The 25265-nt window shown below is 37.6% G+C and overlaps 1 protein-coding gene and 1 long non-coding RNA gene across 3 annotated transcripts; one reads left to right on the forward strand and one right to left on the reverse strand.

Moving 5' to 3' along the window:
- Positions 1 to 582: 582 nt before the first annotated feature.
- LOC121414759 (bifunctional peptidase and (3S)-lysyl hydroxylase JMJD7-like) lies at positions 583 to 12016 on the reverse strand. The gene is made up of 8 exons (XM_041607822.1): positions 11932 to 12016; positions 6239 to 6495; positions 4539 to 4692; positions 3792 to 4045; positions 3023 to 3079; positions 2368 to 2463; positions 1481 to 1714; positions 583 to 862 (listed from the first exon to the last, which is right to left on the reverse strand). The coding sequence occupies exons 2-8, from the start codon at positions 6327 to 6329 to the stop codon at positions 765 to 767; spliced, it is 984 nt and encodes a 327-aa protein (XP_041463756.1). The 5' UTR covers positions 6330 to 6495; positions 11932 to 12016; the 3' UTR covers positions 583 to 764.
- Positions 12017 to 16774: 4758 nt separating this feature from the next.
- On the forward strand, positions 16775 to 23919 carry LOC121415244. 2 transcript variants are annotated; one of them, XR_005969975.1, is made up of 4 exons: positions 16775 to 17042; positions 19906 to 19991; positions 21306 to 21426; positions 23280 to 23919. It is a non-coding gene; the product is annotated as an uncharacterized LOC121415244 (long non-coding RNA). The 2 variants fall into 2 exon arrangements; XR_005969976.1 differs by lacking the exon at positions 19906 to 19991 and having other exon boundaries at positions 16804 to 17042; positions 23280 to 23917.
- Positions 23920 to 25265: the final 1346 nt, after the last annotated feature.

Consider the following 25265-nt stretch of genomic DNA (forward strand, 5'->3'; position numbering starts at 1 on the left):
ATTTGAATAAAAATAGAAAAATTCAACAAGCATAACACTGAAAATTTCATCAAAATCGGATGTAAAATAAGAAAGTTATGACATTTTAAATTTTGGCTTATTTTTAACAAAACAGTTATAATATATGAACGAGCCAGTTACATCCAAATGAGAGAGTCGATGATGTCACTCACTATTTCTTTTGTTTTTTATTGTTTGAAATATGAAATATTTTGATTTTCTCGTCATTGTCATGTGAAATGAAGTTTCACTCCTCCCTGAACACGTGGAATTCCATTATTTTAACATTTTGTGCTTCAGGCAAGGAGGTCCTAATCATCAAATTCGTAAAAATTGAAATATTGTATAATTCAAACAATAAAAAACAAAAGAAATAGTGAGTGAGTGACATCATCGACTCTCTCATTTGGATGTAACTGGCTCGTTCATATAACTATTTTGTTAAAAATAAGCGAAACTTTGAAATGTCATAACTTTCTTATTTTACATCCGATTTTGATGAAATCTTCAGCATTGTGCTTGTCTGATTTTTCTCTATTGATTCAAATCAACATTTTTCTGAGGTGGACTTGACCTTTAACTTACAAACAGCTTTATGAAACACCCACCAGGGATCATCTGAGCATTTCAGGGGTGAAATTGCCCCGAAACCCCCAATTTTTCCCTGCAAGTATGTTTGTACCCAGCAAGTAAATGCGGTCTTTTTGGCGTACTTCATACCACCTATTAATGAACTGAAATTAATAAAGATGATTGGTTTCCTGTCATCTCTTCCCTTCTGATCTGACGACCTTGACCATTTTCTCTAGAGCCGTGAAGTAATTATACTTGATATCATATTCCATGTCATACCAGTAGTTAACTGCAGAAAAATAAAATAAAGAAATAATTTGTAATGACAATAAAAGAAAACATGTTTACTGGTCATATAATATGTGAAGGGTTCCTTCTGTTATGTCATGCAGTGGAAAAGAACTGACGTTTGACCGTGGATGAGATCGTACCCCCTAACATGCTTCAACAAGTGTAAAATATCCCATGTGTAAAGCTTCAAAAAGTATTATATTGGCATCCTCGCAAATATATTTGTGCTTTAAATTCCCTTTAACATCTCCCCCTTGAATTTGGGCCAAAGAGTGTTTCTCACAAAAAAAAAACAAAGGAGCTTGTAGTGATCAAACACGAGAGCTATGGAGAATCATGGGGGAGAGACACAGATGTATGAAAGGGGTAGGGAGGGGGGGGGGGGGGCAGATGATAAAAGGATTGTCGCACTTTGTGAGCGGCTGATTGAAAAATTTCTCAAACTTTAAAGATGAAACATGTGTATGAGTGCTTGTATAAATTGTTCTAAAAAACACCTTGAAACACCACAAAATAAGATGAAAAACTATGATTTAGACACAAGTAGCAATTTATTAGTCTGATTTTGCTATATAAATGCGGAATATTATCATTATAAGACAGGGCCCACACGAACCTGCTATAGTTTGATCTTCCTGGCTAACATGGTGGAACCACAACGATGGAAGATACAGCATCTCACCCGGACGCACCGTGCACCTGATCTGATTGACCTCACCGTACTCTGGATGTCGATCGAGGTCAGGGTTCAATGGGTCAACGGCGATCCATGGAACAGTGTGACCTCCTGGGTCAGGGACTATCTGGAATTCACCTTTGATTTCCTTGTAAGCTGCTTGGGCATAGTTTCCTATAATTTAAAAGAAAAAAGGTTAGTGACCGTGATGGATATGCCATTATTTCAATCTGAGAAAAATTTTGGCAACATATTACATGTATAATGTCTACTCTGGGATATTTAGTTCAAAACATATTTGGTCCTTCAAATTTTCATTCTAACCCAATCATAAACCCACAAAAATGTGCGATTACAATTAGCATTTCTGCAAAGACACTGTTTCTAGAAAAGTACAAATGCAACATCAATTCTAAACATATTTGAATAACATTTTTTTTTATTGAAGGTTGTAAGGATTTGCACTGTGCCCATTCCACCAGTACCAACACCAAACTTGAAAAGTTACCAAGTGGTATAGCAGGCAAAATACTCTTGAACATTTCACTCTTCTGAGATTTGAGGTTGAGTCCACTATAAGGGGCATTGCATGCAGGCATGGCTCCAGGATTCTTTTAAAGGGGGGTGCGTTACTTCTCAAATTAGACAAGCCGCCACCCCCCCCCCCCCCCCCTCCAAAAAAGGGTCATCATTCACAATTAAAAAGCATTTTGTTTTACGAAATACTTAAAATTAGCAACAACAAAAAATATATACTGTATGCAAATTTTTTCCTTTCCTTTTTTTGCCTTCCCTAAATCTTCCACTGCTATGTTTACATGCCTTACCATATGGTATAAATGGTCTGTCGGTAGGTGGATGTAAGATGAAGTTCTTTGCGCCCTGTATAACACAGTACAGGTTTTCATAATGGTCCTTATGCACTACATGAAGAAATAAAACATACATATCAATATATCACAATCACTTAATAATACAACAGCATACATTATCTATTTTGATAATTTCTTCTAGAAATTTGTTTTTGTTACTATAAAAGATAGAGAAACTATTATTTACATTATCTTGTTATCATCTTAATTATTATTACCATTAGCATTATTATTATTCTTGATCTTCTTCTTGTGATTATAACTAAACATGTTTCTTGCAAATGAAAGCGAGCAAATAAAATGTTCAAGATTAAAAAAGATATTATTGATACAACTCAATCGAGTACAGATTAGGGGAAGGTCACAATTGTTTTGAGACATTTAAATTCCACCAAACATTTAAATTCCACCAAATACATACAGGTCCTTAATTGAACTCGAAAGTATTAAATAACGGGGGGGGTCTCAAGTTTACACAGAAATATACATACAATTACACCAAATAAAAAAAATTATGACACTGATAGATTTCACTAGAGTTGCGACTGATTGGATCTATCGTAACTCTTTGTAAGACAGGACCCAGAATTGCATTCTAAACATGACTTACTAGAAGTGACTGCTTCATGACCACCCATCCAGAAGTTGACAGCATCTGGCTTCTGCCCTTTGAATTGAGAATGTTACGAGAAGATTATTTAATTGAGTATGATATCAACCAAGACATGGGTGGTGTTTCATAGAGCTGTTCATAAGTTAGGATAGACTTTATGAACGACTGGTGATCCTTTCTTATGGTAACCGAAGTACCCCCAAATTTTCAATGGTGTTGGTTTAAGTCACAAGGAAGGATCACTAGTCATTTGTAAAGTCACTCATAATCTACGAACAGCTTTATGAAACATCTACCTGCACATTTACTGTTTTGAAAAACAATTCATTTTATAGCTAAAAAAGCAACTGATTTACCAACACATAAAAAGTTCACAAAAGAGCATACTAATCTCTTCTCATGCACCTTAATGCTAAAAAGACTTGGCTCTTTTACTGCCTGAGAAGACGGGGAGGAGGGGGGGAGGGGTGATTGATCGCGATGAAAACTGGCACCGCAAATATTACCCATGGCATAATCAATCAATTTTTTCAAAAAATTCTCTTTACTATTTAACTATAGTTAATTATTTTTATTTACTATTTCGTTTACAGTTAACTATGCTAATTTATGCATAAAATCAAAAGTGTGCCCTAATCAACTAAGGCCCCTAAACTGCTATTGTTTATTCAATGAATCTTTGTAGAATTCTAATCAAATGTACCTGAAAAATATCACAAATGAAAGTAACTAATCAAAAGTTAATCATGACAGAAATATTACTAACCAAATGCTTCTGATGCCCAAGGTATATCCTCTTTGATGTCTTCTACTAACTCTTTCAAGTCACAGGTCAAATTTGAGTTCTGCTTCTGGACATAATAGACACCTTTTTGCTCCGATTTTCCCTCCATAATGTCTAAAAAAGATGAAAATGGCATCTCCCTTTCCTCAGGCAAAACAAAGTAATCTCCGCAGACAGAATCAGCATAGCCGTTTGGCGTGACGGCCACAGTGAGGATCTTATCGTTGAAGTGCTCTCTATGATAGGAAGCAAAGAACATAGATGTGACGGATGACCTGTGACCCCAAATCCAACAATAAGTCACCCCAAAAGGTATTAAATGGTATAAAACTTTTCAAAAGCATTCTGAAAGACCCTTTTTCATACACTGTATGTTTCAGCTTGCCCTATTGCAATGCTGATTACAGTGCTTTCCAGAATGCATTCCGTATTAATACCAAGGTATTGGTGTGTGAAAACGGTATAGGAGTGATTGATGACCCTGACAAAAAGTAGGACAGCCCAAAGTTAGGGAATATTGTCACATGATCTTTTAAGATATTCAGAATATATTTTCTGAAATGGATATTAACTTAACTATCCTTCCTTGAAACTATTTATTTTCGAATGTAAGAAGCTAAAAATGTTAAAGTAATCTCTCGTAATCAGTGCCTATAAAGGTACTAAACCTGAGCAGATATGAGCACTTTGTCATTTGTATTATTACTAGTTATGATTATCACATCGCACCTGAAGTATGGTATTGACCATTTTGTAAGAGCAGGAAAGTCATTGAATGCATTCTCTATGATGACAGGTCGGTTTGGGGTTACATAATCACGGTAGAACTCTAAGGGTGTCGGCGGCTTAGTCAAACGTGGCACGTCGGGCGACAGATATAATTCTGTTTGGTAAAAACAGAACAAAGAGTGTCTTATTCAGTTGTAATCGCTCACCACAACTAATACAAAATATATAAACATATGAGAAATGTTACATCATTGACATTATCTTATTGCTGAAATATTTAGCTATAGATCTACACTAGTAATAAATTATAGAAATAATAATAAGCAACATTATAGAGCTTAATGATATATTTCTAAGTGATCACAGAGGCTTAAACATGGCTAACCTGATCTGGAGCTTGAGCATTCTAGGAATTCCTTCCTACCGACTACCCATAACACACCTGGGTAGAGAGTGGCAAATATAGATAAACACCTTGCCAAAGTTCCTGACTGCCACAGAGGAATTTAAACCCCAGACCTTGTGGTGCAATGTCTGGAGACTTATCCACTCTGCCACAACACCTCTCCACTAAACCTAAACATTTCCAAATTTCTGCTTCATGCAACTTTTAAAAATTTGGAAGTCGTGAAAGTTTCAGGAGCCTCTTTCTTGATACTGCATTCAACTTCTTGACTAACTTTAAGATTGTGAGCCCCATTTAAAACAAAATCCCTTTCTGCCAATTAAGATTGAAGGCAACAACCTGACTAAATAACTATGACAACTAAAACTCTACCATATCTCTTGCAATGAAATGCATTACATTTCATTAGGCCTACATACTACACATGACATGTAAGAGGCAACAAAATTTGAACCCACATTCTAATGTAATTGGTCACCAAAAAATCAAATAAGTAATTGGCATTGCAAAATAAGGGGTTTTAAGTAATTCAGTATTTGTATGCAAAGAAAATGTCAAACCAATTGGAAAGTGCATAGACCCCAAACCAATTGGAAAGATGCATTGACCCCAATCATCACGTAATAGCATCATGTAATACCAATGTACTATTACTAAATAGGTCCCTGTGTTTAAAGGGGAATGAAACCTTTGTAACAAATAGGCTTGTGTAGAAACAGAAAAATCAAAGAATAAGAATAAAAAAAGTTTGAGAAAAATCGGACAAATAATGAGAAAGTTATGAGCATTTGAATATTGCAATCACTAATGCTATGGAGATCCTCCTATTGGCAATGCGACAAGGATGTGTGATGTCACTGATGAACAACTTTCCCTTTGGTGGACTATAAAATACCCTTAAAATGTCTCTTTTTGCTCTTTCTTATGATGATACAAACTCTTTATCCATGTATTCTAAAAAAAAATATGTATTACATGCCCTCATGTAGAAAGAACACATGATCTATGGATAGATGTGATAAAGGAGGCAATTCAAGTGAAATATATACTAAAGTAATGGGGAGAGTTGTTCATCAGTGACTTCACACATCTTTGTCGCATTGCCAATTTGCTATCTCCATAGCATTAGTGATCGCAATATTCAAATGCTCATAACTTTCTCATTATTTGTCCGATTTTTCTCAAACTTTTGTTGATCTGTTTCTTTGATTTTTCTGTTTTCACACAAGCTATCTTGTTCCAATGGTTTCATTCTCCTTTAAGAAAAAAGGAAATAAACTGAAGATTGATTTACCCCGAGCTTCCTCAGCTAATTGTCTGAAACAATCCTCAATTGATGGTTCTTGTTCTAATCTAGACAAACAGTCATCCTGAACAGAATCCATGTCAATGTTAATGAGACTGGCTAGGAGTGTCTAGAACTCTATATAGAGACATTTGGGTGTGTGATTAAATGGTTGGCCGAACTTGAAGTCGCAATGTCCACGGGCTACGGTGTTTAGTGTTGTCCTTAGTCTAGGTGTTGTTAGTGCTGTGTGCTGGCTGCAAAGCCTGCAACAATACAAGAATAAAAAAAACAGAGGGAAGAACCTTCTCAGAAGAGCGACTTTAGAATGTGATGTAGATCTAAAATATGAATAGGTAATTGGTTATATACCAGCTTGGCGTTTACCAGCAAAATGCTGTTCTGCCGAGTTCCTACAGGAGTAACCACAAACAGAAACAAAAAAAAGATCTGTTAGATATAAGAAAGTAATGCCAAGTAACGCCACTTTACATTAGGCCTAGCTCTAGATCTACTGTAAAAAAAATGAAAAAAGAAAGATATAGCATAGCCTCCAACCAGTGGAGCTACAGATGCAGAATTGAAGTATGCATCCCCCACTAAAATAAAAATGAAAGAAAAGTATATTAATAGCTTTAGTTATTTAGTTTTTCATGAATTGGCTTGAATTTTGAAACTGAGCTGAGGTCTCCAATATTTTTGTGTCATTATGCCCGGGGGGGGGCACTATATAATGCGTGGTGGGTATTTGCCGGGGAGAGACATAGCATTTTTATCTTATTGAGAAAAAGAACAAAGAAAGCTGCACCAAAGCATAGCATTTTCTTCTTATAAAAAAAGAAAAAATCTGTTCCACAGCATCACATATTTTTCGTTCTGCCGTTCCAGCTGTATTGATCTGCTACTCTGCATTTTTAGTGAAAAGCGGCCACAGAGTGCTGTACGACCATCGCCTCTGCGCGAGCACACATGGCACCCATGCGACCGGGCTAGCTGCATTGTATGTATGCCCGTTCCAAGGCAACCCTTTATAAGGACCCCCTTTTTTCACAAATATTTGTAGTTTCGAGTCGTCTGTGTATGAACGAGAAATAATAATTTTAAAATGTTAAAAAGTCAAATCGAAACATTGTTACGCCTCTTCACATCGGGCAGCAGCCGCGCCCATATACTGTATGTGTGCGCCGAAAGGGCGCAAGGCCACAGTCCACGCATGAGTTCCCATAACCCAATTATGCACTTGGAAATAAAATTGTGAAAACAGCAATTATGCACTTACCACGATTATATGGATGAAAGTCTGTCGTGTGGCAGTATCCCGACATCGAGGCACAGACTGGAACCTCAAAAAAAACGAAAAAGTTCTGTCACGATACCTCTCCTAATTCTTTCAAAATACATAACAGAATGGCCGATACTAGAGATTGGGGTAGGTTATATCATAACCTTGTTCATTGAATGAGTGGGTAGGAGAGCACTTTTCGTTTTTTTAGGTTCCACATGATAGACCTTCATCCATATAATTGTGGTAAGTGCATAATTTCTGTTTTCACAATTTCATTTCCAAGTTATTGTGACCACAATCTACCCTAGTCCCGTGAGTAAGCCTGAGTCGAATCGATTTTAAAATCGGTGTTCGATCGATGTCATCGAACACCGGTGCAGATTTTGCAAAATCGGTGCATCGAAAAAAAAAATATGTCGGCCGGCCGATTCGTTTGGTTTACACAATCAATCATCAAAATATCAGTAATGTCCAACTTTACTACTACTTACTTGATTTCTATTGCCCCCAAAATGAAACCGAATGAGTAATTATGATGCTATTCACCATTAATTTGAAGTTTATTTCGATCATAGTTCGAGTCTTACTCGTCTGCTCGTGCTGAGATAATTTATGCACGATGAATTCATGAATGGAAGTCATGGCCATCGATCGTGCATGCGCAGTACTGTTCTTTAATCAAACCAGAAAATGGCCGGAAATTGACGCGATCAACGTAAAATAAATCTTGCTTTCATGAACAATATTAAAATCATGACCATAGAACATTATTAAATCGTAATATTTAACAATAATTTGCATATGATAATCATTAATATGAATTTAGAGCTTGATGTGAAACGTTTGTATTTCGTTTCAATTTTCAATGGCGGACATCTCATGACGATCGACTTGACTTCTTGAGTCGAGCTAGTGCACTTGTCTAAAAAAAAATAATCATCACGTCAGGATTGATTCTCGAACATTGTCTACATGCAAAAACTCTGTTCAAGTTCGTAATATCACCATATAATATAATGAAGCTAGTTTGTGCCAAACTTTGGGCTCTGATTTCATGAATGGGAAAATATGTCATACGTCATCAAACACGCATGCGCATTGTGCTTATTTTCTCGGAGCTTGGAGGAGACGTCCAGAGATGGAACAATAGAAATAATCCCAGTATTATTTCTTCCATATGAACATAACATACTTTGCTGACATCGTCAATATTCTTAGTATGACCATAAAATCTTGTTAAATCGTAATAATTTAGATGAATTTAGGGCTCGATTCGAAACATTCGTATTTATTTTGATCGCATGCTCAATTGCGTCTAAAAAACTGGATTGTCATTATCAGGATTAATTCTCGAACATCGTCATAACTCATATTCCACAATCTTTCCTCACAATCGTTATATCAGCATTGAATAGCAATTCAAATGACCATCCAGAGAAAATTACGTATTTATTCCCATTAATTTATTTGGAGCTCATTTTGGATCCAACTACACAATCTCAGGCAAGTTACAGCGCTCTCCGTTTATTGCAATTGTTTGCTGGCGCTGACGTCAAGCACGCCTTTCGTTTCGGGAGAGTGAGTGTACGGAGCTGCGGACGGGGCTGGTGAATGGATAGACCAAAAGCTTCAGTCTCTGTATTTTGGTTGTTCCGCTGAACTGCGTTGGCTCACTCACCAATACATAGACTGAAAAGCTTGGAGGCCCGTACATACAGACAACGTATTTTAGCAGTAACGTTAGATCGAACAGCGGGAACCCGATTTTCCGATCGTTTTTTTGTACATAAAATGTCATATTATGAAAAAGAAATCACATCCATATTTACGAAAAAATGTTTAAAATTCAGAAATATCGTACCTTAGACCTCAGTTACCGCTAATTCTTTTGAAATGATGATCGAAACATCGTCATCTTCAATCCTTTCGCTGGTCAAGGTAAGTTGCCATCTTGGATGACGTCATCATCATTACAGACGTATTTACTAGTCGCTACCTATCGCGATTTGTGCCGCTGCTTTGCGCTGCGCTTGGACATATTGATGTGCGTGCGTTCGGAACTTGTCGCTCGCATTGATATATTTAATCGGAAAGCCTTGATAAAAGCACAACTCGTTGACGGCTGCCATATTTTCCTCTCCGGCAGAAAGTCAAAAAAATAAGGAATAACCCGGGGAATAACTCATCGGTAACGTATATTTTCAAAATATTATAAAATGTATATGATATCAATAGAAAGATTAGAGTCTAACGAAAATAGTGGACCTTCGTCCAAGATAATATAATGTCATTTAGAATCTAAACGAAGTAACAAATCTGGACAAAACCCGTCCGCCGAATTGTCAGACCAGATTACACATGAAGGCTCGTACTGACACATTGCTATGGAAGCTTAAAAGTGCCACCGAGATGTTGAGATAATTATCTCGGGAAGTCGACATCTTGATAGCAAAATATAAGATGACGAGATCCTGGATCTCATCATGTTGACATCTTTTAGAAGAGATGATGAGATGACGAGATCCTGGATCTCATCATGTCAACATCTTTTAGAAGAGATGTTGAGATGACGAGATCCTGGATCTCATCATGTCGACATCTTTTAGAAGAGATGATGAGATGACAAGATCCTGGATCTCATCATGTCAACATCTTTTAGAAGAGATGTTGAGATGACAAGATCCCGGATCTCATCATGTTGACATCTTGTAGAAGAGATGATGAGATGATCTTGTCATCTCAACATCTCTTCTTAAGATGTTGACATGATGAGATCCAGGATCTTGTCATCTCATCATCTCTTCTACAAGATGTCAACATGATGAGATCCAGGATCTTGTCATCTCATCATCTCTTCTAAAAGATGTCAACATGATGAGATCCGGGATCTTGTCATCTCAACATCTCTTCTAAAAGATGTTGACATGATGAGATCCGGGATCTTGTCATCTCATCATCTCTTCTAAAAGATGTTGACATGATGAGATCCAGGATCTTGTCATCTCATCATCTCTTCTAAAAGATGTCGACATGATGAGATCCAGGATCTCGTCATCTTATCTTTTGCTTTCAAGATGTCGACTTCCCGAGATAATTATCTCGGTGGCACTTTTAAGCTTCCATACATTGCCGTCGGTAAATGGGGATTGTAGTACAATCAGTAGAGGCGCACGGCCAATATTGGAGACTGTCTCCAATGTGGGAGATTATCTCCAATATCAGAGACTTTTGTGAAGAATTTGGGTATCCAATTTCAGAGACAGTCTCCAGTTTTGGAGTCCAATTTTTTTGGTTTACATTTGCTGCAAAAGGATTACCTTGGCGGCAAATAAAAATGTGATAAGCAGATTCCTCATGAAAAATTACCCCTTTTCACCGTCTACTTTAACAATTCACCGTCTACTTTTGTTTTGATAAGGATTTTTGTTGTCAATCACACACAAAACAAATGGGCTTCTGACCTCGGTGAGACAAAATTTTGGGTAGAAAAAATCATGCTTTTGTTGGTGTTGTTTCTTTTGTCCTTTTCCAAAGCAAGTCTCCAATGTGGGAGATTGTCTCCCCTATTGGAGATAGTCTCCCATATTGGCCGTGCGCCTCTACTGAAAATGTCAGAAATTGTTGAATAAATCCCCAGAAACGACCGTTATTCCTGTCTAGTGAATGGACTGCGAATGCTAGTTGACCGAAAATCATTCGGATCGACTCTGCGTGATTCATGTCTTTATTATTGTTTCATTTTAAACTTATATGTTGTCATCTGCAAATATCATTGTTGAAGATATTTTGGGAAGAATTCTGCTTTGGTCCCCGGCCTTTTTTGTGTGTTTTGTGATCATGGAAAATACAAACGAACTTTGCTCTGTCATCTGCTTGTGCAACGCTCACCCGGCCAACGCCAGCGCATACCGTCAGTGCGTAGTGCATATGCAAAGCGCATCGCATCGACGCAAAAACAAAAGACTAAATTTTCCCCGCCTTCAATATTCGATGCATCGATGTTCGATCGAATTAGAGCTGTCGAACACCGGTTTTCAAAATAATCGATATGACTCAGGCTTACCCGTGAGTATGAGTAAATGCATGGTGAGCTCCTGGGCTTCCTGGGTTAGAGTTCCCAGAGTTCGGAGCGGCTCGAACGGGCTTAGTTTAGCCTTTTTACAGCAGCATGGCACTCGGCAGCGTCCCGATATAGATCGCCGAGCGATCTCGACCACATCCCAGCTGCGCTGAGCTGCGCCTGCAGCTATATGTCATGTCTCATGAATAGGCTCAGCTCAGCTCATAATGTTGTTGCCTTTCGAATTAAATAGAATTAGAAAGTGGAAGAAAGACATATCATATTGGTTCTTGGCCTTACTCGAACGAATACATAATCATGAAATGCATTGAAACACGGTTGTTATTGTGGTTTTACCTTGCAACATCAACAACAGTTGATCACGATCGTGGCACACGTTCTCTCTCTGGTAAGGGAATTTCCCTTCTTCTCTACGAAGCGCTGATTTTCTAGTGAGCGATTTTTTTTAAGTATGGCACTTCATAAAAATCAAGCTGTCGGCTCCTAAAATAACCCCGGGAAAATAACTTGATATAAATGTAAAGGAAGGCTTGTGAATTGTTTATATCAATTTCAAAAACAAAATTTATATTGAACTTCCGATCGGACCACTCTTTTTCCTTATGGGGACATTGATTAAAATAAAATATATCCCCATCAAATCAATTGTATGAATACGTGATCAAGAAAATAATGATTTATCTGTGGAATAATAAATAACGTAGGCATAAAGGTTCTTTACCTCTCAGTGCCTATCGTCACAATTACGATCACTTAGAAATTATAAAACTATGAAGCGACAGATAAAATGAGGGGATCAATATATGACTTATGAGGAGAGCACCAGCCCCTATCCCCTTCACAAACACTGCTAGGACTAGCGCTATGTCTTCTAGAATAATTTTAAAAAAATATATAATAATTGTGATTTTATGGCACTCCATGAGATGAAAGTCACTGAATATCACTAGCGTACCTACGGGGGGGGGGGCAGACTGCCCCCTGACGAGCCACCAGTGGCCCCCTCATAATTTGAAGTTGAGGACCTTTTTTTTTGCTTGTCATCTTTTTCTGGTGCGAAATGTCCTTTATATCCTGTTAAGGACTTTTTTTCTGGTATATCCTTTATTTGTGGTTGAAGACCTTTTTTGGCTTGTAAAATTTTAGGCGGACGATTTTGCCCCCCCACCCATGGAATATTCTAGGTACGCTACTGCTGAGAATAATTATGTTGCTTATTATGGCGGCACATGCAGGACCATAGGACGAATACAGGTACACATACAGAAACATCTTTTCTGTTCTATGTGTTCATATGAAACTGAACTTTTATTGTTCTGGTTTCCATCATATTTTTCACTCGTTTATTTTTCATTTCATTTTTTTAAGTCTATTTTGTACAGTTAAACTACATACCTAACTATATTCTTCATTTTAAGGGCCTATTTTCTTGAACAGACATAGATCTATTTGCTATTACTAGTATGAAGCAATAATGAAATCAATATAATAGCTGCTTTTTTCATGATCAATATCTCAAAGGCACTAAAAGCCAAACAAAATTCGAGAGGGCAAGATAATGGCATAAGCTTTCTGAAAAGTGTCGAGCGAGCACAAATTTTGACCTTCCTATTACAAAATCTAATTTTTCGTTGAATTTGATATTCAGAAAATGATAAATTTTACTATTTCCCCTATTATTTCCTTCTCTCCCTTTTTTTATTGATCATGTATTCATGTTGTCTTTTGTTTGGGAGGTTTTTGGTGCTTTTTATTCATTCTTAATTTGCTTCATTTGTATCGAATATCTCCTCTTTGCAAACTTTGTTTCCTTTTTATTAAAAAAATCTAAAATTTTCAATTTGTGACAAGAAAAATCAATAAAATCCAAATCAGCCATGTAATTGTATTGCAGTTAAAGGGGAAGTTCACCCTGAGAAAAAGTTTATTGTAAAATAGCAGAAAAAATAATAAAAAATATTGCCGAAGGTTTGAGATAAATTCATCAAATAATGAAAAAGTTATTAGAATTTCAATTATTTGATTTGTGACGTCATGTGCGAGCAGCATTCCTACATAGCGAACTTAAAAAATCGATGAGATGCCCGGGGGGGCCACTTACATTGACGAGTGGATACCATGCGCGACCAAAAAAACACGTAAAAAGGATGTCCTTTTCACGATAGGGCACGTTACGTACGTAACGTGAAAAGGGTGTCAAAAACACAAAAATAATGAAAAAAGGGTATCTATTTCGCTAGGAAAATTACGTGTTCAGGGTCGAATTTGCGGGGATGATAAAACAAAATTAAAATGTTTTATAAAGGATGTCTTTTTTGCCCCAACACTACGTGTTTAGAGTCCTATTTGCGCGAGGTGTAGAAGGTGGGGTCGTACTAAACCAAATAAGGTAAAGCCGACAACCAAAGGACCCGTATAACAATAAAACATTCCTGTACTTGTTTAGGGGTTCATTTCAGGGAATATTTGCCAAGAGTATCGTTTTGTTTCCAATACTTGTTAAGGGTAGGGTTTCACACGCCAATACTTGTTAAGGGGTGCATTTTCAGAATATGGAAATTACGTGTTTAGGGTGCTTTTCGAGACCCCATGGTCGCGCATGGTATCCACTCGTGAATGGAAGTGGCCCCCCCGGGATGAGATGTCATTTTCTCAGAAAATTGAGAATGGTTTTCACTGTACCTTTTGTATATCAATAGACAAATCATTTCACACCCGATCATGAATAGAAAACGAAATTAAGTTATCAGGAACCATAAAAAATTTGAAATTCATGCATTTTATATTACATAACACATGGTGCAGCTGCTCGTTTATGACGTCACAAATCCAAAACTTTGAACTCTAATAACTTTCTTACTCTTTAACGGATTTTCCTCAAACCTTCACCAATATTTTTTTACTATTTTTCTGCTATTTTTACAACAAAGTTTTCTTCAGGGTGAACTTCCCCTTTAATCTGTTGTCAAATAGCCACGAGCATTAGATACATCTAGCAGGGTGACCAGACGTCCCGTATTTCCCGGGATTGTCCCGTATTTTGCTCCTGTGTCCCGGCGTCCCGACAAACCCTTCCCGGGACGCCTATTTGTCCCGTATTTCAGAATATTGAACAAAATGTAGTTAATACATTTAAAAGTGACGAATTTTCATTAACTAACCAACAGCTGACGAAGCAGGGACAACAATTAAAGCGATACCTGTAAACTTTTGCAGGTTCTGCGGTGATTTCTTGCTAAACCAAATTATTGCAAACGAACTGGCCTCCTGCCTGTGTGTGGCAGGCTACTAGCTAGGCATGTAGGATCGAAGCAAATTCTCAATGGTGCAAACAATCTCACATGATAAACATTTTTCCACCAAAATAATCACAAAATCGGCAGGAAATTCTATACTATGGATTCTCAGAATAATGATTTGAAGATGTAATCGGAGGAACAAGTTATTGACTTTTCATAGATCTAGTTGTTTCAGCTTTCGTTTTGAGTCTTGGCAGTAGCGGACCGTGACCCGGAGGAGACAAAGCATGGGGGGGGGGGCACTGCATTGTTTCTGAACAATGCCGTGCCCCCCCCCCCAATGCTTTGTCTCCTCGGGGTCACGGTCCGCCACCGAGTCTTGGTGCGTATGATACCGCGATGTTTCATCTAATTTTTAAGTTTGACAATATGTTTCACTTTTTATTTTTTTTATTTTAAAAATTCATGTTAAAAAACACCAAATAAAATTATGATTTTTATTAGATGATTGGATTTTTTTTTACTTGAAGTTTGAACTTTTCCCCTTTTCTTTTTTTATATATACCATATCCTTTCTCCTTGCCCTTTTTGTTCCATCTATCTTTATTTCCTATCTTCCTTTCCTAGACATTTTCTTTTCTCTCTCTCTGTTCATTTTCTTTCCTTCCTTCTTTCTCTTACCCTGATAGCAGACATGGTCATAATCACGTGTTAATTACGTCGTATTCTCGGCATACTGGTCGTAGACAATAAATATGACGTCTTTATGACGTAATTGCGACCATTTTTAACGCCGAGTTTATCTTGCATTTTTATTTGACCAGATTATGACGTGATTATGACGTCATTAATTCACCAGTCAATGACGAGTAAATTTAAAATTTTTCATGACCAGAATACGATGTGATTATGACGTCATTTATTGACAAATCAACGACGAGTCTATCCACAATTTTACATGACCAGATTTTGACGTGATTATGACGTCATTAATTGACCATTCAATGACAAGTAAAATATACAGTTTTGCATGACCAGAATATGACCTAAATATGACGTCATATATTGACAAATCAAAGACGAATATATTACAATTTTATATGACCAGATAATGATGTGATTATGACGTAATTAACCAGTCACAAGTAAATTTACTATTTTGCATGACCAAAATATACAACGTGATTATAACAATAATATGCAACATTTATATAGCGCTTAATACAAATGTTTCTAAGCGCTGCATACCATTACCCCGGCTTTAGCACGGCTACCCTGATCGGGCGCATCGAGCATTCCAAGGAATTTCTTCCTACCGGGTACCCATTTACTACACCTGGGTCGAGAGTGGCAATTGTAGATAAACGCCTTGCCAAAGGCGTGCTGCGGTGAACCCCGGTCCTTGTGGTTCACAGTCCGCAGACTTATCCATTGAGCCACAACACCTTCACAACGAGTGCATTTACAATTTTATATGACCTCATTATGAAAACATTTATATATATATATATATACAACCATAGGCAGCGAAAGCGCAGGGGGGGGGACAGAAGGGGGGGGGGACGTTCCCCCCTTCTAATTTGTTTGTTGATATAATAACCTTTTTTTTGCTTGTCTACTTTGTTTCCTGCATGCATCCCCCTTAATTCACGTGGGCCCCCACCCCTCCCTGAAATGTTTGTGTCCCCCCCCCCTCCCTAAAACTTAGGTTGATAACCCCCCTTTTTTTTGCTTGTCAAATATTTTTGGTAATCCACTCCCCTAAATTCAAATGTCAATTTTTTTGCCTGCGTCCATCCCTAATTTTCAGATGGACCATGCATCCCAAAATTTCAGATGGGCCCCCCCCCCCTAAATTTTGTTGGCTTCCGCCGCCAATGCATACTACAAATACGTTTTCAAAATGTTCCCTTTATTTTTCTCCCGGTGTTTTCTTTAGCCTAAATGTTTAAAGGTTCTGTAGGTCGCCCGGGTAGGTCGTCGTCGAAAATTGATATTTCATTTGACACTTCAACCAAAACATGTTTCGAATGAAGACTAAATGCCAAGTCCGATCGTCAGCAGAGCGCGCACGTGATTCGTGTATTTGAAAATGCAACCGTTAATGAACGAAGTCGAGTCAAAGTGCTGGATCGTGCAATCGACGTCCGTAATAACTTGTTCTCAATTGACTGCCTGCCCTTTTTTGACATGTCAAGACACTTCAGGGTAAGCATTTACATGTAAACTAATATTCTAAATATGTCTAAATTAGCTGGAGTATCAGTAGAAATCAGAATAACCTATCACTGATGAAGTTATTTCAACCTGCGGTATCGTGCGTGCCGGCGTAAGTACCGCACGGTACGGTACGTGAAGTCGAACCCTAGAGTTGTGGCGATGACAACGGCTCTCGAGCCGTGGCGTTTGCTGTTTTGACTGTGAACATGTAAAAACTTTTTCTTTGCTTTCATCTTTAAAACCAATCATCAAACGTTGAAATACATTCTTATGACTTCTTAAATTTGATCTCAAAGAATAATTTTAGACCCTATTCTCTAATTTGTATGGTGTGGACGTTGTGGCGCTAATGCAGTTTCGCACCGGCCGATTACCAGCATACCTAATCACCAATACTTGTTACCAAATGTCATGACAAGTCTCTCAGTCACATTTCGATGTCAATATATCCACCACTTTTCAAAATATTGTGATCGGGAATGGCTGTATTTCGTCTTCGATCTCAACGTCGTTGATCGACATCGCTTCGCGGATCGCTTGGATTCACTGTGCACCGTAATGTTGATATGAACTGAAGTTAGCAACCAAATCATGCGAACATACATTCGCATGCGGCATGCTGGCAGTTTGTTCGCCACATTTTCGCATGATTTGGTTGCTAACTTCAGTTCATATCAACATTACGGTGCATGGTGAATCCAAGCGATCTGCGAAGCGATGTCTACGCCGTGTCGATCAACGACGTTGAGATCGAAGACGAAATACAGCCATTCCCGATCACGATATTTTGAAAAGTGGTGGATATATTGACATCGAAATGTGACTGAGAGACTTGTCATGACATTTGGGAACAAATATTGGTGATGAGGTATGCTGGTAACCGGCCAGCCGGTGCGAAACTGCATTAGCGCCAACGTTGTCAGCCATGGCATGGTGGTGGTGCTCTGCACAGTGCCCTTTCCTTGCCTTTTTCATAGGCCTAAGGCTTTGGCTTGGCCTACATTACATGTACCTTCAATTCAAGTGATGTTCGTGCAGGCTCCACTTAACCACCGCTACACTGCGCTCCACCTACCCGAACCTCAACTCGGTGAACTCGTAATTCGGATACTCCGAGTTTCAAAGGTGGGAAAAATAAAATGAATAGGCCCTATTTATTGTAAAAATTACCCCCCCCCCCAACCAACAATGCATTAAAGTTTAAGGCGCTAATGCAGTTTCGCACCGGCCGATTACCAGCACACCTAATCACCAATACTTGTTACCAAATGTCATGACAAGTCTCTCAGTCACATTTTGATGTCAATACATCCACCACTTTTCAAAATATTGTGATCGGGAATGGCTGTATTTCGTCTTCGATCTCAACGTCGTTGATCGACATCGCTTCGCGGATCGCTTGGATTCACCGTGCACCGTAATGTTGATATGAACTGAAGTTAGCAACCAAATCATGCGAACATAGATTCGCATGCGGCATGCTGGCAGTTTGTTCGCCACATTTTCGCATGATTTGGTTGCTAACTTCAGTTCATATCAACATTACATTGCACGGTGAATCCAAGCGATCTGCGAAGCGATGTCTACGCCGTGTCGCTTCGCGGATCGCTTGGATTCACCGTGCACCGTAATGTTGATATGAACGGAAGTTAGCAACCAAATCATGCGAACATAGATTCGCATGCGGCATGCTGGCAGTTTGTTCGAAACATTCTCGCATGATTTGGTTGCTAACTTCAGTTCATATCAACATTACGGTGCACGGTGAATCCAAGCGATCCGCGAAGCGATGTCTACGCCGTGTCGCTTCGCGGATCGCTTGGATTCACCGTGCACCGTAATGTTGATATGAACGGAAGTTAGCAACCAAATCATGCGAACATAGATTCGCATGCGGCATGCTGGCAGTTTGTTCGCCACATTCTCGCATGATTTGGTTGCTAACTTCAGTTCATATCAACATTACGGTGCACGGTGAATCCAAGCGATCTGCGAAGCGATGTCTACGCCGTGTCGATCAACGACGTTGAGATCGAAGCCGAAATACAGCCATTCCCGATCACGATATTTTGAAAAGTGGTGGATATATTGACATCGAAATGTGACTGAGAGACTTGTCATGACATTTGGGAACAAATATTGGTGATGAGGTATGCTGGTAACCGGCCGGTGCGAAACTGCATTAGCGCCAAGTTTAATTTCTTACTCTTGACTTAGACTTGGTCTTAGAGCCAAGGTACTTAGTGCATAATGTGTGGTGGGCATGTGCCGCAGTGGGGACCCCCTTTTTTACACTCAAATTTCCATTTCAAGGCATAGCATTTTGTCTTATTGAGGTAACCGGAGGATTAGAGCAAGAAATCCAGCTTTTATTTATTGTTGATGTCTTTTGGGGGATATTTTTTACAATAAATATGCAGAGATGCCAAGTTCAAAAAAATGTAATGCGTGAGATTTTCATGACTCGACGTCTCTGAGCGCGCGCGGCCAGTACTTACACTCGTACGTTGCGAAAAGGTGCGCGCGCAACGCGCGCGCTCATGAGATATGGGCTTCAAAACTATGCGATGCACGCACGCTAGTCATCGTATCACGTACTAGCTAGCTGTGCGCTGACTGCACTTTTAATTCGTCTCGTGTGCCGGGCTAGACGCGAAGGCGGTCAGCCAGTCGTATAATCTGGCGAATAATGCTACTTTTCCTCTTTTTTTCTGTTGGGTACCGATATGCGTGAGAAAAATGGGTGCCATGCGTGAGATCGTGAGACGGACCCTGAATGCGTGAGTCTCACGCACAATGCGTGAGACTTGGTAGCTCTGAATATGCATTTTTCCCCACCTTTGCCACTCAGAGTATCTGAACGAGTTCACCGACTTGAAGTTTGGGGAAGTGGAGCGGTAATGAAGAGGAGAAAAGCCTGCTCGAACATCACTTGAGGTAGGCATGGCCTTGCTTATAAATGTAATTGTACATAGACCCTATTCAGAAGAGATGTGTTTTTTCTAAAAAAATAATCCCTGTCTGAAAATTGGTAGTGATGGACACTAACCAAAAGTGGCAAATCATATATTAATTTACTATGATTAGAAAATATCTCAAACCAAAATATCGCTTCCATCTTTTCCAAACACCTTTAAATTTTGCCACCCGATTTTGAAGGTGTCCTTATAGCTACTACACACTCGATTTATCATGGAATTTTTTTTTCTTGTTCCTCAGTTCTCAGTTTTTAACCCTATCTAGGCCGGGGAATTTTGGGAGTTCATATGGCCGGGGGGGGGGGCCTCCCAGGCCCCCCCTAAGATCTCGGCCGTCGACCGCGCTATCGCGCCGAAAATTGGCATGCTGGTTGCCTGGGACATAATCTCCAAGATTGTATAGTAATTTTTTTCGTGCGAGTCGCTATTAAGTGATTATGCTAATTTATGTGTAATTAGTATGCGAAATCATACTTTTTCCTCTAACTCCCTAAATAAAGCTCCAAATGTACTAATTTTTGGTATAGAAACTCTATGTGGTGTTCTTAGCAAGTGTACATGAAAAAATTGTGATATTAAATCATTTTCTTATGTATTTTATTGTTTTTTGCAATTTCTTATGTATTTCTCTGTTTTTGACCTTTTGTTTTTCATTGTTTTTTCAATGAAATTTGTTGGGGACTCTTCTGTGATCATAAAAAGCATAAAATAAATACATTTAGAGCAGCAAAACTAAAAATAATCATACATTTATGAATTTTGGTTGAAAACACAATTTGCATTGACTTTGTACACGAAATCACGTTTTTGAGCAATTTTTGGTGTGACATGCACTTACATAATGTTGCGTAATTTCGGAACCACGTACCCGGAGGACGCAAAGTTGGTCTCAAAAGTTGCGCAAGACTTGAAAGTAAAAAGTCAGCGAGTGGCGCGGTCAAAAAATTTCGCGTGGCGAAAATATTGCGCGATTTGTTGAGGAGGGGGGGGCCTCCGAGGCCCCTCCACCCTGGCCTAGATAGGGTTAAAACATGTTCTATTGTTGGAAAAATATAAATGAAGGTGCATACACCTAAAAAACTGCATTTTTTGTTTTCTTTACAATTTGCAATTTTATGTACAAAATATTAATACAAAGGAGTCGTTTGTCGCACTACAGTCACGAAGATTGTGCATTTGCCATTGAAATTGCATGTGCAATGAGTGGTGAGTACCTGAAGCATTAGGACATGTATACCTCGATAGACTAAATAAATAATCATTTCAATTTCAGTGACATCATCTGGGACAGTTGGAACAACTCTACTCTCCACATTTAATTCAGTGTCAATCCTGATTTCATCAACATGGACTGATGGAACAAAAGTCATGCAAATATGCTGTTTTGTGTAGTGGTGAGTACAATTATCACTTTTGGAAGGGATTTTTTTTTACATGAACATGAGCTCCATGTTTGATTCAGTTTATTTGTTCCAAAGTTAAAATGAGAATGAAGGAAAGTAATATAATCATTGACAGTGACTGATACTCCAACATTATTCCTGTAGATTAACCCTAAATCTCCTGGGGTATTTTGATTCTTGGGGGCATTAGGGCCCCCCCTTAAGATCTCAGGCACGGATTGCGCTATCACAATGAAAATTTGCATGATGGTAGAGAGTTACATTTCCAACGCAGTTGCATTGGTAAATTTCACTGAATTCTTTTATTTTTATTTTGTAGGAATTAATTTTCTAATTTATTCATGAAACTTATGTATTTTATTCATGAAATCATACTTTTTGCTCTGATTCACTAAATAAAGCTCATAGAATGCTATTTTTGGTGAAATATTCTTTATAGCATTCCTAACAATTGTGAATGAAAAAATCCTGGTACCAAGACCGATTTCTTATGTATTTTATTGCTTTTTTAATTTCTTATGTATTTCTTTTTTTTTAAACAAGGCAAAATTAATAATGTTTAATCAGTAAAAGTAGAAATAATGATACGTTTCTGAAATTTTGCTAAATACCCGGTACACTATTTGCATTGGATTTGTACATGAAAAATACACTTACATTTTGACGTGTAATGTCGTAACCGCGCACCCGGGTGTCACAAATTTGGTCTCATAATTTATGCGAAACTTAAAAGTAAAAAGTCAGTGAGCGGCGAGGTCAAAAAAATTTGCGCAGCAGATATAGAAAAAAAATGTCGAGGGGGGGGGGGGCATTATGGCCCTCTCCCTCCCCTGGCAGAATTGGGGTTAATGAAAAATTTCAAAAGACTAGTTTAATAAATTTTTCTCTGAAATTATGCATAAAATGATGCAAAAGTGACATCTTAACAATGATAAGAGTATTGTTTGTTTTTGCAACTTAGACAATTTTTATGATGCGAAATAGACATCTAAACAATGATAAGAATAAGAGTATTGTTTGCTTTTGCAAAGACAATGACAATGATTTTATTGGACCATGTTACTCTCTTTCGGGGATTAGGGACACTATTAAACGACATTACACATCAATTATGCAATTTTACATATGTAACTAATTAAAAGATTAAATCCACATCTGGCGTAAAAGATTTTCATTGGATGAATGAGATGAGACTGCTCCATTTTATTTACAGCCTTTCTCATTGGATGTTGCTTCACAAATGGGTGTGTCTTAGAGAGATAATAAAATGAAGATGAAATTGTTCTTAGAAGAATATCAATTCAAAGGGATTTTAAGGGATTCTTTTTTCAGAGATGAAATGGATCTCAAAATACTACCCCTGTTCCCTTCTATGAGTTTTTCCTTTAATTGAATATTGATTCAAATTGTCTTTATTGCACTCTTGCGCTCCTTTTTTATAGTGAAATATCTCTTCTGCAGTGTCCCCTCTTTCACCTCTTATTAAGTGCCCCATTTATGCCCTCATTTATTTTTTTTCTACTTCTAAATGCTTAGACTGGTAAACAAAGGTGAATGCAATTAGCACCCTTTCATTTTTACATATTTCATATAACAGAATATGAAAGTTTTCAGCTGAGCGATTGGAATAAAATAAACTGAATAAGCAAATGTCCTCCCTCACCTGATGTTGGTATTCATATCAATGGATATTGATATCGATAGTGATAATGTAGATCACTGACTTTTGGCAATATGCGATAAAAAGAATTGATAATTGAAACCATTAAGTTTTGCATGCAGATGAAATAGTTTGGCTATGTTTATTATAAGTTTCTCAATACCCCCCTTTTATTTTTTTACAGGTGTCACAAGATAAAGTACTTCCTTGATGAGTTCAGAGATGGATGATCAATCAAACATAGAATATGGTTTCTAGCAACCCTGCAGGTATCCTTCATACGCCAATGAGAGTGCATAAAGCTTGCACATATTATAAACAGTATCTGTGCTATCCCCAATATATAACATTAGACCAAATACATTGCCAAATTACAATGGAGCCTATCAAAGAAAAGGTAGACTCCAGCAAAACGTAATTTGAATATTAAAATAGAGAAAAACCAAAGAAGCACTGATAATTTCATCAAAATCTGACTAAGATAAGAAGGTTATGAAATTTTGAGTTTCAAAAAACATTAATATGCAAAACACAGGTCAAATGAGGATCAAAGACGTTCTTTTGTATTTTATCATATGAAACATAGAACAGATCCATTGTCTTTGGCAGAGAGTAATTGGTCTACCGGTAATCTTATACTTAGGGGGATAATAATTTAAGAGATGCTTTACATAGGAATAAATGATTATGTAGTACAATACATTTTTCAGGAGCAACTTGGTCTGCTCATCATTAGAGTGCAGTGGGCTGATTCATAAATCTGTTAGTAAGTGAAGATTGATTTTAAGAACGACTAGTGAACCTTTCCTTTGTGCTATTTGATTATTAACCATAAATAGACTGGGCAATTTCAACACCTAAGAAGACTGGGGGGGCCTTATTCCCCCCCCCCCCCTTATGATCTCGGTCGTCCATCGTGCGATCGCAACGGAAATTGGCACGCACGTTACCCATGGCATTATCTACAAAATTTTAATATATATAATTCTGTGAAAAATCTCATTGCTCATTAATTTGCCAATATATGCGTAAAATCATAAGTTTGCTCTAATCAATAAAATAATGCCCCTAAAATGCTACTTTTTGTTTCACATAATCTAGATAGGCATCTGATCAAATTTATTTTTAAAAAATTTCAACATCACATTTATTTTCTTAAGCATTCTATTGTTTTCTAAATTTCTTATGTATTTCTCTGTTTTTCGACTTTTTGTTTTTTATTGTTTTTTCAATGGAAATTGTCAGGGACTTCATTTTGACCATAAAAAGATAAATTTAATTGATTTTAAGCAGTAAATGGAAAAATCATACAATCTATGAATTTTGACTAAAAACACTATTTGCATTGGATTTGTACACAAATTCACGTTTTTGAGTTATTTTGGGTCTGCATGCACTTGCAAAATAATGGGTCGTTCGCACTGATCCTTATTGTTACATACTTTAAAGGAGAAGTCCACGCCAACAAAAAGTTGATTTCACTTAAAGGAGAATGAAACCATTGGAACAAGATAGCTTGTGTGAAAACAGAAAAATCAAAGAAACAGATCAACAAAAGTTTGAGAAAAATCAGACAAATAATGAGAAAATATGAGCATTTGAGTATTGCAATCACTAATACTATGGAGATAGCAAATTGGCAATGCGACAAAGATGTGTGATGTCACTTGTGAACAACTCTAGATATATTTCACTTGAATTGCCTCTTTTATCACATCTATCCATAGATCATGTGTTCTTTCTACATGAGGGCATGTAATACATATTTTTTAAGAATACTTCATGGAGAAAAGAGTTTGTATCATCATAAGAAAAAGCAAAAAGAGACATTTTGAGGGTATTTTATAGTCCACCAAAGGGAAAGTTGTTCATCAGTGACATCACACATCCTTGTCGCATTGCCAATGGGAGGATCTCCATAGCATTAGTGATTGCAATATTTAAATGCTCATAACTTTCTCATTATTTGTCTGATTTTTCTCAAACTTTCTTTATTCTTATTCTTTGATTTTTCTGTTTCTACACAAGCCTATTTGTTCCAAAGGTTACATTCCCCTTTAAAAGAGAAAATTTATTTTATGTGGTATTTGATTTACTCATTTTAGTTAAATTTTTGATACTTGTAAGCAATTATTTCTTATATATCAGCATTATATTCACGCAGTACAAC

This window comes from Lytechinus variegatus, chromosome 5 (genome assembly GCF_018143015.1).
Source record: "Lytechinus variegatus isolate NC3 chromosome 5, Lvar_3.0, whole genome shotgun sequence".
NCBI classification, from domain to species: Eukaryota; Metazoa; Echinodermata; class Echinoidea; order Temnopleuroida; family Toxopneustidae; genus Lytechinus; species Lytechinus variegatus.

Bases quoted from the DNA above. Each gene is read 5' to 3' on its own strand.
- LOC121414759 (XM_041607822.1), bottom strand. From the start codon at position 6,329: ATGGATTCTGTTCAGGATGACTGTTTGTCTAGATTAGAACAAGAACCA. The intron at 3,080-3,791 runs GTTAGTAATATT...CTCAATTCAAAG, and splicing joins TTGGGCATCAGAAGCATTTG to GGCAGAAGCCAGATGCTGTC. The intron at 863-1,480 runs GTTCGTGTGGGC...ATTTTTCTGCAG, and splicing joins GGAAGATCAAACTATAGCAG to TTAACTACTGGTATGACATG.